The sequence below is a fragment of the Dermochelys coriacea genome, chromosome 23 (genome assembly GCF_009764565.3).
Source record: "Dermochelys coriacea isolate rDerCor1 chromosome 23, rDerCor1.pri.v4, whole genome shotgun sequence".
NCBI lineage: Eukaryota > Metazoa > Chordata > Testudines > Dermochelyidae > Dermochelys > Dermochelys coriacea.
Genome location: NC_050090.1, coordinates 15,278,976 through 15,295,458, shown reverse-complemented (window position 1 = coordinate 15,295,458; position 16,483 = coordinate 15,278,976). Strand labels below are relative to the sequence as shown.

At 55.9% G+C, this 16,483-nt stretch overlaps 2 protein-coding genes across 2 annotated transcripts; both read left to right on the top strand.

Moving 5' to 3' along the window:
• The first annotated feature begins 429 nt into the window (after window positions 1-429).
• Window positions 430-2,541, top strand: LOC119847032 (lysozyme C-like). Its single transcript, XM_043501656.1, has 4 exons — window positions 430-585; window positions 1,296-1,454; window positions 1,863-1,941; window positions 2,350-2,541. Exons 1-4 carry the CDS (start codon window positions 447-449, stop codon window positions 2,414-2,416), a joined length of 444 nt encoding a protein of 147 aa, XP_043357591.1. The 5' UTR covers window positions 430-446; the 3' UTR covers window positions 2,417-2,541.
• A 5,722-nt stretch (window positions 2,542-8,263) lies between these two features.
• LOC119847297 (lysozyme C, milk isozyme-like) lies at window positions 8,264-10,139 on the top strand. The gene is made up of 4 exons (XM_038381953.1): window positions 8,264-8,405; window positions 8,838-8,996; window positions 9,537-9,615; window positions 10,073-10,139. Exons 1-4 carry the CDS (start codon window positions 8,267-8,269, stop codon window positions 10,137-10,139), a joined length of 444 nt encoding a protein of 147 aa, XP_038237881.1. The 5' UTR covers window positions 8,264-8,266.
• The last annotated feature ends 6,344 nt before the right edge of the window (window positions 10,140-16,483 follow it).

Here is a 16,483-nt window from a genome sequence, read left to right as displayed (position 1 = left end):
GTCACTGGGGTGCTGTGGTGCTGCAGGGCCTGGTAAGCGCCCCACAGAGCCGCTGTCCCTAGGGGACCCGCTCAGCATCGCCTTCCCACCAGGAAAATAGAGGCATGGAAAGGCTTGGGGACAAGTACCTTAGAGTGGGCTGGGGGGCTGGGAGTCAGGACTCCTGGGTTCTATTCTGGCTCCAGCATTAAGGGGGGGGCATCTAGTGGTTAGAGCGGGGCTAAGAACTCCTGAGTTCTCTCCCCGGCTCTGGGAGGGGAGTGGGGTCTGGTTGGTTAGAGCGGGGTGGGGCTGGGAGCCAGGACTTCGGGGTTCTTCTCCAGCTGTATGCAGGAGGCCAGCGTCATGCTTCTCCCCTTCGTCCTGCCTCCGTTCCCTCGCCTTTCTCTCCCCGCGCAGGTGGCACGGTGGGTGTGGGGCCCTGAACCTGGCGTCCTCGCCCAGGCATGAGGGCTCTGGCCCTGCTTCCCGTCCTGGCCTGCCTGAGCGCTGGGGCCCGGGGCGAGGTGCTCAGTCGCTGTGAGCTGGCCCGGCTGCTGCAGAGAGGGGGGCTGGACGGGTTCATGGAGTACCGCCTGGACAACTGTGAGTGCCCATCCCCCGTGCTCCTCGGCTCTCGCCTGAGAAGGCTCCCAACAATTCGTCCCCCCCAACTATGCTGAATGGGGGAGTGGTTAGAGTGGGGGGGCTGGGAGCCAGGACTCCTGGGTTCTCTCCCTGGCTCTGGGAGGGGAGTGGGGTCTAGTGGTTAGAGCAGGGGGGGCTGGGAGCCAGGACTCCTGGGTTCTCTCCCTGACTCTGGAAGGGGAGTGGGGTCTAGTGGTTAGAGCTGGGGGAGGGGGGGCTGGGAACCGGGATTCAGTTTGCCAGTATCTGTCTCACCAGTGCCAGCTACAGAGGCAAAACCATCCCCTGACTCCCAGGCATCTCCCTCCTGTTTGCCCGTCCCAGAATTTCATGAGCCCTGTTTCCCCCGCCATGGCCCGGGTCGCTCAGGTTGAATTCCTTGTCCACGGGGGCCCCCTAGATCCTTTCCAGGGTCCCTGCTTTGCATGATTCAGTCCCCAGTTAGACTGGCCTTCCTCGGTGTATGGCCTGGCCCGGGTCCGTATGGGTCGAACGGGCCCAGCTGACCGAGCCGGCCCAGCGTCACTTCTCTCTGCCTCCAGCCACGCTCCGGGCTCTCAGCTGCTCGGGGTCCCCCTTGCCAGCCGGGAGGGATGGAGACCCCCTTTCTCTTTGCACTGGAGGCCAAGGGGCTGCCTGAAATGTCCCCCCTCACACCTGCCCCCCAGGGCTCTGCCTGGCTTTCTACACCAGCCACTTCAACACGGGGACCGTGACGGAGAACTCAGACGGCAGCTTCGACTACGGGATCTTCCAGATCAACAGCCGCCGGTGGTGCAGTGACCAGCGCAGTCACACACTGGACCTGTGCCAGACGCGCTGCCGCGGTACGGCCCCCCCACCCCCAGGGGAGAGGGGGGCAGGGACCCCAGCCACACAGGACCACCTAGCTGGGCAAGGTAGGGACTGGGAGAGTCTGGGACAGCTAGATAGAGGGGGTGGATGGGGATGGGTAGATAGATGAGCGGGTGGATGGGGATAGATAAGTAGGACTCAGCTTTCCCCAGCCATGTGGCCTTTCGTAGCATGACAGACAAACCAGAGTTCAGTTACCCAGCTGCTCCATTCCAGAGGTGGCTGCATTTCAGTGCCAGGTGAAGCAGCCCCGCACAGTGTAGATTTGTCTGGTTCAAGTAAGCTGGCCCGGGGGCCTGCACGGGGGGCCTGCCCAGCTGGGGAATCAGGGTCCACACATCCTGATCCCCTTCACACCTCATCTCATTCTTTCCCCATAGATTTACTGACTGCGGACCTAGCGGATGACATCAACTGTGTCAAGAAAGTCGTGATGGACTGGCAGGGGATGGGGGCCTGGTATGGGAAAAATTATCTATCCCCATCCACCTCATCTATCTATCTATCAATCATCTCCACTCTTAGCTCTGTCTTTTTGCAACCCTGAGAATCACTACACAATACAACAAATGGATGGATTATGTAGCACAAGAGAACACAACAAGTGCAGTGCAATCCATGGTGTTATATAATGTAACACCGCACAGCATAATGTGAAACTGACATTCATTGCTGGATGAGCCATCCCTGTTATGTGCAGCTGTTCCGCAGCCACTCTCCCCCAGAGGCGGCTGCATTGCAGCCTAGGCGAGCCATCCCCAGGTGGTGTTATGTGTGGCTGGTCCCCTACTGCCCTGCCCCAGAGGTGGCTGCATCTCAGTGTCTTCATTGCTCCTGTCCCCTGACCTTTCTTCTCTGCCCTGTCAGGATGCCGTGGCGCGACCATTGCGAGGGCCGGGACCTGAGTCACTGGGTGGCTTCCTGCAACCTGTGATCTGGCCAGAGCACCTCGGCGTCCATCTTCAAGGACCCAGCCAGCTTCTGTGTCCGGCTTCGACCGTGGGGCTGGGTGAGGGGCCCCCCACGCACAACGGAGAGTTAGACGCAAGGGATGGGGAAGGAGAAGGTCAATAAACCTGTCCCTTCGAGTGCCGAGTTTGCTGGGCTTGTGGGGTCTCTGGGGTTGGGGCAGGGGGCCGGCATGGGGCGACGGGGTGTCTGGAACGGCAAGGGGCACTGTCACTGCAGCCAGAGGGACCCCGAGGCAGTTCCAGATGCTGGGGTAAGGGAGAGGGGTCTGATCAGCGAAGGAAGTGTCCCGATGGCGAAAGCAGCCCCAAAGTGTATACCGTGTTCTCCCTCTCTGTGCCCCTGTTGCCCCTGCTGGAGGGGACAGACCCTGCAGAGTGTGTGTGTGTGTGTGTGTGTGTGTGTGTGTGTGTGTCCCTGCTGCCCCCTGCTGGAGGGGACAGACCCTGCAGTGTGGGTGTGGGTGTGTGTGTCTCCCTGCCACCCCCTGCTGGAGGGGACAGACCCTGCAGAGTGTGTGTGTGTGTGTCTCCCTGCTGCCCTCTGCTGGAGGGGACAGACCCTGCAGTGTGTGTGTGTGTGTGTGTGTGTGTGTGTGTGTCTCCCTGCCGCCCCCTGCTGGAGGGGACAGACCCTGCAGAGTGTGTGTGTGTGTGTGTGTGTGTCTCCCTGCTGCCCTCTGCTGGAGGAGACAGACCCTGCAGTGTGTGTGTGTGTGTGTGTGTGTGTCTCCCTGCTGCCCTCTGCTGGAGGGGACAGACCCTGCAGTGTGTGTGTGTGTGTGTGTGTGTGTGTGTGTGTGTGTGTGTGTGTCTCCCTGCCGCCCCCTGCTGGAGGGGAGGAGCCCTGCTCTCTGTGTGTTCATGGCTTCTCTGAGTTCAAGGCCAGAAGAGCCCCACTCACCTAGTCTGAGTTTCTGGATCTCACCGGCTACCCCCTGGCACCAGCGCGCCAACCTCCATGGCCGAACGAGACCCACGTATCACAGCCCACGGGAGATGAGACTGCGCTGTGCAGAGAGGTGGAACCGGGGTGCACCAACGCCCGAGGCCCCCCAATGGCAAGGCAGGGATTAAGGGAGATAAACCCAGATAATCCCGGTGAATAACCCACATCCCACACTGCAGAGGAAGGGGAACCCCCTCCTCACTGCCAGGTCCCTGCCAAACTGACCAGGGGGAAGGTCCCTTCCTGACCCCTGTCGGTGGCCGGTGGGAGCCCTGAAGCATGAACTTTAGGGTCATATGACATAACCCAGAAGGGAGCCCTGGAGCAGCTGAGTCCTGTCCCTGCTCTCACAAGCAACGTCGGCCTGTAACTGCCCTCATCCACTCGCTTTTCAAAGTAGTTAAGTTGTTTGCCCCCAACCCCCCACTCCGAATGGGGGGCTGGTCCCGAGCCTCACCCTGCTGATGAGTAGAAACCGTCTTCTAATTTCCAGCCTGAATCTGTTCGTTGCACGTTTCTGCCCATTTGTTTACATCTCCCCTTAGCTTCCGTCACTCTTCTCCAGCCCTGGGGCTTAGTCTCCCCCCACTGTGGCTATTGAGAGTAACCAGAGCCCCCTAGAGCCTTTTTGCTCCCCTAAACAAGCCATCCTCTCTCAGTTTCCTCCATCCCTCTGGTCAGCCCAGCTGCCCGGTCTCTGCACCTGGGCTGGTTTGGGTTCCTCTTGCCGATTTCCTTCCATGACGTCCTGAGACGTGAGCTGGAGACATGCGGGCTCAGCAGAACTACCATTAAGTGGCTCTATAAATGGTTAAACACCCGCAAACGAAGAGTCATTATTAATGGAAGGATGAGGCATTGGAGCGTGGTCTTGAGTGGGAGCCTCCCTCCAGGAATGGCCAGACTGGGTCAGAGCAAAGGTCCATCTAGCCCAGTGTCCTGTCTTCCGACAGTGGCCAGTGCCAGGTGGCCCAGAGGGAATAACAAAACAGGGAATTGTCAAGTGATCCACCCCCTGCGCCCATTCCCAGCTCCTGGCAAACAGAGGCTCGGGACACCATCCCTGCCCAGCCTGGCTAATAGCCATTGATGGACCTATGCTCCATGAGTTTAGCTAGTTCTTTTTTGAACCCTGTTATAGTCTTGGCCTTCACACTATCCCGTGACAAGGAGTTCCACAGGTTGACGGTGCGTTGCGTGAAGAAATAGTTCCTTTTGTTTGTATTAAACCTGCTGCCTGTTCATTTCATTGGGTGACCCCTAATACTTGTGTTTTGAGAAGGAGTAAATAATACTTCCTGATTTGCTTTCTCCCCACCACTCATGATTTTATAGACCTCAATCATCTCTCCCCTTTGTCGTTGCCTTTCCAAGCTGAAAAGTCCCTGTCTCATTAATCTCTCCTCATACAGCAGCCATTCCAGACCTCTCATCATTTTTGTTGCCCTTTTATGAACCTTTTCCAGTTCCAATCTATCTTTTTTTGAGATGGGGCAACCACATCTGCACGCAATATTCCAGGTGTGGGTGGGCCATGGATTTATATAGAGGCAATAGGATATTTTCTGTCTTATTCTCTATCCCTTTCCTAATGACTCATCATTCTGTGCGATTTTTTGACTGCCCGTTTTCAGAGAACTATCCACCATGACTCCAAGATCTTTTTCTTGAGTTGCAGCAGCTAATTTAGAGCCCATCATTCTCTATCTACCAACAGGGATCTGTTCTGGGCCCAGTGTCATTTAATAGCCATAGGGATAGAGAGCAGACTGATCCAATCTGCAGATGACACAAAGCAAGGGGGGGTTTGCAAACCCTTGGGAGGACAGAACTAAAATTCAAAGGGATCTTGATAAATTGTAGGACTGGGCTGTCGCCAGCAACATGAAATTCAACAAGGTGCCCCACTTAGGGGACTAATATTTAATAACGGGCTCTTCAATTTAGCAGACAAAGGTCTAAGTGACAACAGGGCAAGTGCAGAGTCCTGCACTTAGGAGGGAAGAATCCCAGGCACCGATACAGACTAGGGACCGAATGGCTCGGCAGCAGTTCTGCAGAAAAGGACCTAGGGGTTACAGTGGATGAGAAACTGGATACAAGTCAACAGTGTACCCTTGTTGCCAAGAAGGCCAATGGCATTTTGGGATGTATAAGTAGGGGCGTTGCCAGCAGATAGAGGGACGTGATTGTTCCCTCTATTCAGCATTGGTGAGGCCTCATCTGGAGTCCTGTGTCCAGTTTTGGGCCCCCCACTACAAGAAGGATGTGGACAAATTAGAAAGAGTCCAGCGGAGGGCAACAAAAATGATTAGGGGGCTGGAACACATGACTTATGAGGAGAGGCTGAGGGAACTGGGTTGTTCAGTCTGCAGAAGAGAAGAGTGAGGGGGGATTTGATAGCAGCCTTGAGCTCCCTGAAGGGGGGTTCCAAAGAGGATGGAGCTCGGCTGTTCTCAATGGTGGCAGATGACAGAATGAGCAGCAATGGTCTCAAGTTGCAGTGGGGGAGGTCTAGGTTGGATATTAGGAAACACTTTTTCACGAGGAGGGTGGTGAAGCCTTGGAATGGGCTGCCTAGGGTGGTGGGGGAATCTCCATCCTTAGAGGTTTTTAAGGCCCAGCTTGACAACGCCCTGGCTGGGAGGATTTAGTTGGGGTTGGTCCTGCTCTGAGCAGGGGGTTGGACTAGATCAGGGGTAGGCAACCTATGGCACGCATGCCAAAGGCAGCACACAAGCCAATTTTCAGTGGCACTCACACTGCCCGGGTCCTGGCCACCGGTCCCGGGGGCTCTGCTGCTGGCCTGGGGTACTGGCCACCGGCCCCCTGCCAGCTGGGGTTCCATCCACCGGCCCTGCTCAGCCCGCTGCTGGCTCTGGGTCCTGGTCACCGGTCTGGGGGACTCTGCTGCCAGACTGGGGTCCCGGCCGCCGGCCCAGGGCTCTGCAGCTGCCCCCAGCTGTGGCCCACTGGCCCCAGCCTGGGGCAGTGCAGGGTGAAGACAGGGGCAAGAGCACCCCCACTTTAAAAATTGTTCCAGCAGCACTGTGCTGGGATATTTTTAAGTCCTGATTTGCTGCTTACATCACTCTCACGCCACGTGGATCAGCCATTGACATTGAGATTAGATTACGTGCAAGAACTGGAATCAGAATTCTCTGACAGATTTCAAGATTTCCAGCGGTTTGGCCCAAGGCTTTCTTTTCTAATTAAACCTGAAAAGTTCAACGAAAAGGACTTGGATTTGTCTGTATTTCAGTGGATGGGTGTTGAAGATTTCGAAATGCAGCTCATTCAGTTAAAAAGCTCAGAATTGTGGGCATCAAAGTTTGGAGATCTGTGGAGTGCACTTGAAGCTACCGAGAGTGATCATGGGGCCTCTGTTCTGACCTGCTGGACGTCCCTGCCTGTGAAATTTAAGGTTTCAGAGTAGCAGCTGTGTTAGTTTATATTTGCAAAAAGAAAACGAGTACTTGTGGCACCTTAGAGACTAACAAATTTATTTGAGCATAAGCTTTTGTGAGCTACAGCTCACTTCATCGATGCATCCAATGAAACTGTAGCTCATGAAAGCTTATGCTCAAATAAATTTGTTAGTCTCTAAGGTGCCACAAGTACGCCTTTTCTTTTTGTGAAATTTAACTGTTTGAAGAAAATTGTGTTTGCAATGCTTTCAGCATTTGGATCCACATACCTGTGTGAACAGGCATTTTCAGACATGAAATCTGATCACTTAGAAGCCTTTGTGCAGCTTAAAGTATCCAAATATGTGCCAGACATTGGAAAACTCAGCAAAGAAAAGCATGGGCAAGGATCACACTAAACTGATAAGATCTGCATTTTAATTTAATTTTAAATGAAGCTTCTTAAACATTTTAAAAACCTTATTTACTTGACATACAACAATAGTTTAGTTGTATATTATAGACTTATAGAAAGAGACCATCTAAAAACGTTAAAAAGTATCACTGGCACACGAAACCTTAAATTAGAGTGAATAAATGAAGACTCGACACACCACTTCTGAAAGGTTGCCGACCCCTGGATTAGATACCTCCTGAGATCCCTTCCAACTCTGATCTTCTATGATTCTTTGATTCTAAGTTGAAGCTAGTCAAATTCAGCATGGAAAAATGGTGTAGTTTTTCTAACAGTGAGAGCAGTTACCCGTCGGGACACTTTCCCAAAGGGTGCGTTGGGATCTCCATCCCTGGCCGTTTTTAAATCAAGCTGGGCTGTGTTTCTGCTCCGGGAGTTATTGTGGGGAAGGTCTCTGGCCAGGCAGACGGGAGGTCGGACTCAAATCACAAAGGCCCTGGAATCGGTAGATCTACCAGCAGAGAGCGACTGGCTCTTGGGAGCGACCTACCACCCCACCCCTTAGTGAATGATTGGAGCCAGGGGATCCCCGTGAAACACCCAGCGCCGCCCGCTGCCCGTTGGCACCGAGAGATCCTTGAGATCCTTGAGTCGCACTCTGGCCTGGCTCCAGCTGAAGTCACCTCTGATTGCAGTGAGGGTAGGGTGGGAATCTGACCTCACCCCTGCCCCCCCAGGTCAATCTGGAGTCACTCCTTCTCGTGGAACCCCAAGGGGGGGTTCTAGAACATGGGGCCTTCATGACACCACAGGGCGTTCTAGAAGGGAGGCCACGACCCCGGCCACGGAGAGCAGGGGTGTCCCCATACAGCTCCCAGCCACTGCCCAGCACCCCTCTGGTCATCCCCATACACCCCCCTTCTCTCTCTCCATCTTTCTCTTTCCAGCACGGCCCCAACGGTGCCGTTGGCCTGTTCCCGGAGTGTCCCCTCTCAGCTCCCCTCGATCCACAGTCCGACTGCCCCCCGACCCTAGCCCTGAGGGGATGGGGGTCCTGGGGCTGGTGACCCTGCTGGCCTGCTTGAGCGCGGGGGGCTGGGGGAAGATCTTCACCCGCTGCGAGCTGGCACAGGAGCTGCAGGAGAACGGGATGGACGGATACGAGGGCTACAGCTTGGCCAACTGTGAGTGAGCCCTCTGCTGTGCCCCACGGGCTCTTCTATGGGGCTGCAGGTCCCTTCCAGATCACCCCCCTCATGGGACCTCCCTATGGTGCTGTTGGCCCCTCCTGCACTACTTCCTGTGGGACCTCCCTATGGGGCTGTGGGCCCCCTCCCACACCACTCCCCATGGGACCTTCCTGTGGGGCTGTGAGCCCCCTCCCACACCACTCCCCATGGGCCATCTCTATGGGGCTATGTGCCCCTCCCACACTGCTCCCTTTCTCTCTGGGGCTGTGTCCCCCCCACACCGCTCCCCATCTCTAAGGGACTGTGCCCCCCCCACCGCTCCTCATCTCTATGGGGCTATGTGCCCTCCCCACACTGCTCCCCATCTCTATGGGGCTGTGTGCCCCCTCACACCGCTCCCTGTCTCTCTGGGGCTGTGCCCCCCAGGGGTCTGCCTGGCGTTCTACGAGAGTGGCTTCGACACGGCGGCCGTGGGGGCCAATGCGGATGGCAGCACCGACTACGGCATCTTCCAGATCAACAGTGGCTGGTGGTGCCAGGATGCCCAGAGCCCGTCAGAGAACCTGTGCCATGTGCGCTGCCAGGGTGAGGCCACCAGGGGGCGCCAGGCTGCAGGGGGTGGGAGGTCGGGGGGGGGGCCGTGCTGCAGGGGGAGGGCTGGGGGTTGGTGGGGGGTCTCAGCAGGGGTCTCTGTGCTGCAGGGGTCAGGCAGAGGGTCAGTGGGGGGCTCAGCAGTGGGGCACTGGGCTGAAGGGGGCAGGCAGGGAGCTCAGTGTGGGGGGCACCATGCTTTGGGGTCAGTAGAGGGCACAGCGAGGGGGGGCGCTGTGCTCTGGGACATTCCTGTGTGATGCCCAATCAGGCTTCCAATCACTCCTGCCTCCTGAAGCCCCCCCAGGATCTGGGGTATGTTCCCTGCCTGCTGAGCCGTGCCGGGGGCCGTGTTATGGGCTGCAGTGGGAACAGGCACCCTTCTCTTCAGCGGACACCAGGGGGGCAGCGGGGATTCGGGGGATGGATTTGGCTGAGGTGTGGTTGGAGCAGATCTGACCCCCTCCCTTTTCATCCCAGCCCCCCCCAACTCTGCAGCCCATCCCTGCCTTACCCTCCCACCTTTGCTCCTAGATTTACTGAACCCTGACATCAAGGACGACATCAACTGTGCGAAGAGAGTGGTGCAGGATCCTCAGGGCATGGAGGCTTGGTAAGGGGGCTCCCTGGGGGTGGGGTATTCCCAACAGAGGAGCTCTGCATCTGGGCACCGGGTGAGACCTCCCCGTGCGGCGTTATGTGTGGGGGTTCGCCAGCTGCCCTGCCCCAGAGGTGGTTGCACCTCAGCACTGGGCAAGACCTCCCCATGCGGCGTTATGTGTGAGTGTTCACCAGCTGCCCCGCCCCAGAGGTGGCTGCATCTTAGCACTGGGCGAGACTTCCCAATGTGGTGTTATATGCGGCTGTTCTCCAACTGCCCCGCCCCAGAGCTGGCTGCATCTCAGCACCGGGCAAGCCATCCTCAGGTGTCATTATGTGTGGCCGTTCTCCATCTGTCCCACCCCAGAAGTGACTGCAGCTCAGCGCCGGGTGAGCCCTCTCCATGGGTTATCTATCCAGGCTACTGTGCTGGTGAACTGCCATCTCATCTGTCACTTCCCCTCCCTCAGGGACGACTGGAAGAACCACTGTGAAAAGCAGGATCTGACCGAGTGGGTTGAGAGTTGTAATCTGTGAGGCCCGAGTGTGTCTCCCCCCCCGGGGGGGGGCGTCTGTCCTCACTGTGTCTGTCTGTCTATTCACATGAATGCTCCCTGCACTGAGCAGTCTCGAAGGAATTTATAAACCCCGTTGGATGAAATCTTCTTGCTGTGTTCCTCTGGTCAGACGCCCGCGCAGGCTGGCAGGGCCCCCCGAGAACCCGGTTTGAGACCCTGTGAAGTGAAACCAGTGATGTGAAGTGAATGAAAACCCTCCAGTGAAAACAGATCAGGCCCCTGGGCCCACCCCAGCCCGGTATCCGGTGCCAGAACCAGCAAAGGAAGCTGGAACCCCTTCCCCACCCGTTGCCCACGGACCCCTTCCATCCCCTGTTGTGGAGGAAAACCCCTCCTGAGCCCCAGCCCCAGGGCAGCTGTGCCCTGAAGCATGAGGATAGCCTGGCTTCTTTCAATGCGGATGTTAATATCCCTTCTACCCAGCTGAAATACACACAGTGGAGAGATCTCTGCCACTGCTGTGAGACAAGCTGTGTTTTTACGAGGGAAACTGAGGCACAGAACTAGTAGTGACTTGCCCAAGTTCAGACGGGTTGTCTCAGAGGTGGGAGGGAAGACAGGGGCTTAGAAAGGCCTTAGCCCCCCTACTGCCTCTCCTCCCAGCTGTGGCTGCATCTGTGTGCTGTGCGAGATGTCCCTGTGCAGCTACTAACTCGTCCCAGAGCTGTGGATAGAACCCAGGAGTCTTGGCTCCCAGCCCTTTCTGCTCTAACCACTGGACCACCTCCCCCTGTTGCAATGGTCCCTCCCTGATCCAGGTGTCCTATCTGCCGGGCTCCTGTAGGGAGGAGTGGGAGCAGCCGGGGCTACTTTCAGGGGTGAGTCTGTTTGCGGAGCCATGCCGGGATGGAGACGAGAGGTGAGATCAAGGTCCAGCGGCAGAGACTCCAGGCCGCCCCGGTGAACTGGGCAAGGTGGGCTTCCAGCCGTCCTGCCTCTCCCTGGCTGCAGTCCGGGGCACGGTCCGACAGCCTCTTGCCTTGGCGATGGGCTGCCCGAGGGAAGAGACACGTCTCCCGCAGCAGGATATAAACCACAGTACAGCTCCTAGCACTCAGTGACCAAGGGTCCGACCTCACAAATCCAGAGGGTAGCAGGGAGGAGGCATTTAAAGAAATGCTACATGGGGGGGGGGGGAAATGTTATTTCTTTCCTAGTTTTTGAGCCTTTGGTACCCAGCTGATCTGCGGCGTCTGGAGGCGCTGGGGGGGAAGGGGGAAGAGAACTGGGCGGGGAAGGATGGGGGTGGGGTCTGGGCAGAGCTGTGGGGAGCTCCCCCCGACAGACAGACACTCGGCGCCTATAACCCGGGCCCCCCTAGGGATGGCCCTGCCCCCTGAAAAGCAGCTGCCCTGACTGCTTGCCCTCAGGGACTCTGACCCCAGCAGCAGGGAACCTGTTGGAGCAGACCCCAAACTACCCCACCCAAATCCGGAAGCTTCTGGATGTGGAGGGCGAAATCTGCCTCGCAACAATGGCCCAGACACAACTCTCGCCTGCCTCCCCGCAATGGGCCTCTGACAGAGAAATCTCCCCATTAGGCACAAGCAGCAGGGGTGACATAGGTGCCTCCGTCCCTCTTGCCAGCACATCACGGTCCCACGGGGGTCTGCACTCCGAGGAGTCAGCGTGCGACTCTTAGCACCATGGGACCGGCTATGGGGCCGCTCTCGGGCCACCTCCGAGGAGCAGGGCTGAATTGGGAGGATGATCTTCCTCCACTGATCTCTCTCTCTTTCCGCCTCGCCCTCGCTCAGGAAATGCGCTTGAGCGCAGGTAAGCCGCTGCATTTCCGGTGCCTGCTTCTGCATCAGCCCACTTCCTATTGACTCAGCGGGGAGAAAGACCCGCAGAGGACTTGGTAACGTGCCTTGTTTCCAATAGAGGTGGAGACTCAGGGCCCCTTGTCCTAAGAGGCCTAGCTTACATGGGGGAAGCAAGACGTGGCTGAGAATTAAAAGTCGACCCTGCTTTGGTCACACATGAAAGAAGCGGTCTTAGTTTTGTCATTCCTTGCTGGCCCTGACTGCCGGGGAGGGGGCTCAGTCTTCCCAGGAGGGTCCCCCCACCAGTTATGAACCCCTCTGCTGGATTCTCCTGATTCGGTCCCCTGTCATTCTGTGCTAGGGTGATGTCCTGATTTTATGGGGACAGTCCTGATAGTTGAGGCTTTTTCTCACATCGGCATCTATTACTTCCCACCCTCTCCCGAATTTTCACACTTGCTCGGTGCCCACTTCCTGCGTGCTTGGCAGTGAGGCTGGCAATCCAAGAAAAGGCTGCCCCTGGAGGGTGGGGTTGGGATAGTTTGTCGATGCGGACAGATGGACCCTCCTTCGTGGGACCTCAGCGCCCTGATGAGCGGGTCGGCCCAGAGGATTTGGGGACCCTGGATTTTCATGGTTGCGCTCTGGAAGGAAAAAGGAATTATCCAGCACAAGGAAAGAGAAATCTTACAAGATGTAAACCAGAGTAGGACTTTGGGCTATTAAGAGAAATGGCTGAAAAGGGGAAAGCCCAACTGACGCTAGGGGCAAATAATGAAATACGGTCCTTGAAAAGAATCAAACTTAGAAAGCCCCTGATGAGAAAGGGATTAAGGAAATGTGTCACACAGGATGGAAGCAGCGGAGAAAGTAAAAGCATGGAAATCTGAGCCTCTACTTGGCATGTCCTACAGCTGACCGCCAGCAGGTGAGAGGTGCTGGCGGGGAGCGGGAGGAGCTGATCGGGTGGGGGGCCTGCCTTGGGTGCTGAGCACCCCCTACTATTTTCCCATGGTGTAAGCGAATGCTCCCTGGACTCCATAAAAAAGTGGGCCCTCTGATGTAGTGATTGCCTGTTGATTTGTGTTGTTCTTGCGGGGGAACGTTGTGATGGCTGCAACCTTGGTACGAGTGCTTGGTGCTGCAGTTTCTGGACTGCCCCATCAGAGCGACCCACACATAACACACCTATGCCTGCGACAATCAGACCAGCTCAGTCAGTGCACCAGGACGCAGCCCCCTCGGCTGGGGTGCCCCTCCTCGGACTTCTCCTTTTAGATACTGATACAAACAAGCTACATATCACGCCCCAGACTAGCTGTCAGCTAGTTACCACCCGTCTCCTTGTACCTCGTTAGAACAAAACTACTTGATCCATGATCCCGGCATCCTGTCTGTATCCTACCAGGACGTGGGGGTGTTCCTGGACTACCTCTTAGCAATTTGTTTCCATAGTTACTGGAGAGACCTGTGTGGTTTTGTACAGTCCTCTGTGGTCAGGAATGTGCTTACTTGGCGTTAGATAATACCGAGTGGGTTGTTATTTTGCCAAGGCCAGGTCTACTCCAGTTCACACTGTTAGTTATGCCAAACTAAGTTTGGATCACTTGGTGAGGACCTGTTCTGTTCATTCCCTCTGGGGCAACTGGCATTGGCCTCTGTGGGAAGACAGGACACTGGGCTAGATGGACCTTTGGTCTGACGCGATGGCCGTTCTTATGTTCTTATGCCTAGGGCTCCTGAAAGGCCTACAGTCAGGTTCACAGGCGCTGGCTCTGTGGGTGCTCCGGGGCTGCATCACCCATGGGAAAAAAAAGTCACCGACAGCCCCGCTATCAGCTCCTCGCCCTCCCCCTGGCGCCTCCTGCCTGTCGTGGATCAGCTGTTCCGCAGTGTGCAGGTGGCATTGGAGGGAGGAGCGAGGGTGGGGTGGGGCCTTAGGGGAAGGGGTGGATTGGGGGCAGGGCCTAGGGCAGAGCTGGGGAGAAGCATCCCCACCGGCACATTAGAAGGTCGGTGCCTCTGATCAGGTGATTGATTTAGTTTGCCGAATTGGCATTCTGTAATCCTGTAGGACTGTGTCCCACGATCCGGCCTTCTGTAATTGTCAGTTTTATTAGTCCAATAAGTAAGACCATCCAAACACGGCAAGTGATGTAGTACAACCCGGTCAGAAGAATGGCACCATTACAGGTGCCTCTGGGGAGAGCACTCCATGTTGAGCCAGATCCTAGCCCGACTCTGGCGTGCGGATCCAGAACTCCCATGGCTGTACCTGAGACCCAATGTTTTATAGGCCTTGATGTCCCTCATGCATATGTATGCCCAGCTCTTCCCTCCTTTACCTTATCTGAACTTCCTCAGAATATTGGGGTGCCCTTATCCTATTGGCTAGCATATCAATTAGGCAAAGCTCATTAACATATATATCAATGGAATGACTGTGGTTACCTGCAGTTAAGCATCTCCTGATATTTCTAACTGGCACACATTGCCTTCTTGCGGTTACCTACCAGCCGTTTGCTACACTTGTGGTTAATACAAAACAATCAACAAAGTCTTATGCCATCTTGTGACTTAAGGTCACTGTTAGTTTACTTACTTATGCTAACTTAGGGCTGGTCTCCACTTACGGGAGATCCACCGGGGGGTCAGTTTAGTGGGTCAAGGGACTGTCGGCTCTGGTACTCTCCCATCGACCCAGTGTGGCGTAGACACCGCAAAAGGTCGACCTAAGCTGTGTCCACTCCCATAGACGCTGACTTCCCCTCTGCCTGCTGGGTGCTTCTCCCCGCTACCCCCTGCTCCTGGCCCTTCCCCTGCCCTGCCTATTCCCACCCTGTGCCGCCCTTGCCCCACCCCGTTCCACACCTTCCCCAAAGTCCCCGCCCCACCCCACCTTTTCCTACCCCAGCCTTGCCCCCTTCCTGCTCCCATTCACCCAAGTCCCCGCCCCTACTCCACGTCCTCCCCGAGCGCGCCATGTCCCTGCTTCTCCCCCTCCCTCCTGGAAAGTCCTAAGCACCACCAAACAGCTGTTAGGTGGTGGGGCGCAGGGGCGGGGAGCGCTGGGAGGGAGGGGGAGGACAGGTGCTGTCCAGATATCTTTGCTGGGCCAGGTTTTGACGGGGGTGGGGAATTCAAACCTGAGAGAAGGAAATAGCTTTCCAAAAGCCACACGATTAGTCAGCGAAACTCTCTGCCACAGGGTGCCATTGGGTCCAAGAACTTCACAAGATTCATGCAGGGATCAGACATTTATAGGGATTAAAAAAAAAAGACCCTCCAGAGTATTTGTAACGAACGCCAGTGAATGTTCCAGCTGGAACAGACAACCCCCCACCTCAGCGCTTGGGTCAGTCTGTAACGACTAAAGACCAGGGTCAGACATCGCCTGAGGCAGATCATCCCTCCACCTGCTGCTGCGGGTTCCTACACACTCCCTGCAGCACCTGGCACGTGGCTCTGTTGGAAACAGGACACTGGGCTAGACGGGCCTCAGGGCTGCTCCAGTTTGCAAACGCTTGGGAGAACATAGCTTAATACAGCTCATTTTATGGAAAGAGTTGGGTGAGCGTGGGTCCCCGCTGTAGCAGAAAAGAGAGATGGTAAGGCTCAGAATTGTTTAGAGAGGGGGCTGGATAAGAGAGGACATGAGCTGACAATGAAGAGGCTGGAGAAAAGAGATCAGGGGAGTCCGTCCTCCCTGTTTCATGGCACCGAAACAAGGGGATAGTCCATGGACTTAAGTAGCAAAACATTCAAAAAAGAGGTCAAAAGAAAGACTCCATGTGCGAAGAGACAGTGGAACTCATTGCCACAGGACGGCATTGGGGCTAAAACACAGCGAGACTCAAAGAAGGACTGAATATTTCTAGAGTTAGCTCATGCGAACCAAAATGTGTGGAAGGGATATTAAACTGCACGCTTGAATGTTTCCGGGGTATCAAAAATCTCTAACTGGAAGAGCTCTGGAGGGAATCTTCCTGGAGGCAGATCCGCACCTTCTCCTGTGGGTTCTTGGCCCTTCCTCTGCAGTATGTGGCCAGAGATGGCTCCTGGGCTAGATGGCCTTTGGTTCTGACCCAGTCCGGCCTTTCCTAGAGCACCCGCATGGGGAGAAAGGACCAGACCCTTTAAACTCACAGAGAGAAGCAAGAAATTTTCATGAGAAATGTTTGAATTCCAACAAAGGCTCCTTATTTTTCCTCCTCCAGCCTAACCGCTTGTCAAAAAATTTCATGGTTTTGGTGCAAATTGGATGAAAAAGCTGCTTTTCTACCAACTTTTTTCACAGGGAGGGGAAACCTCCTCGCCCGCCGAGCTCGGGGTTGGAGTTCGTCATTCCATACAGAGGTGGTCTCCCCGGGATGGTCATGCTCACACGGTCACAGTCCCACATGCTGTCCGCGTGGCAGAGCAGACCAGGGTGGGGAGAGCTCAGTAGGTCTTGGAAAAGGGCTTGGAGAACGCCAATCCTGATGCCAGTGGGAGAAGAGTGAAGAGCTGGGACATTGCTGATCCGTTTGAACAGGGC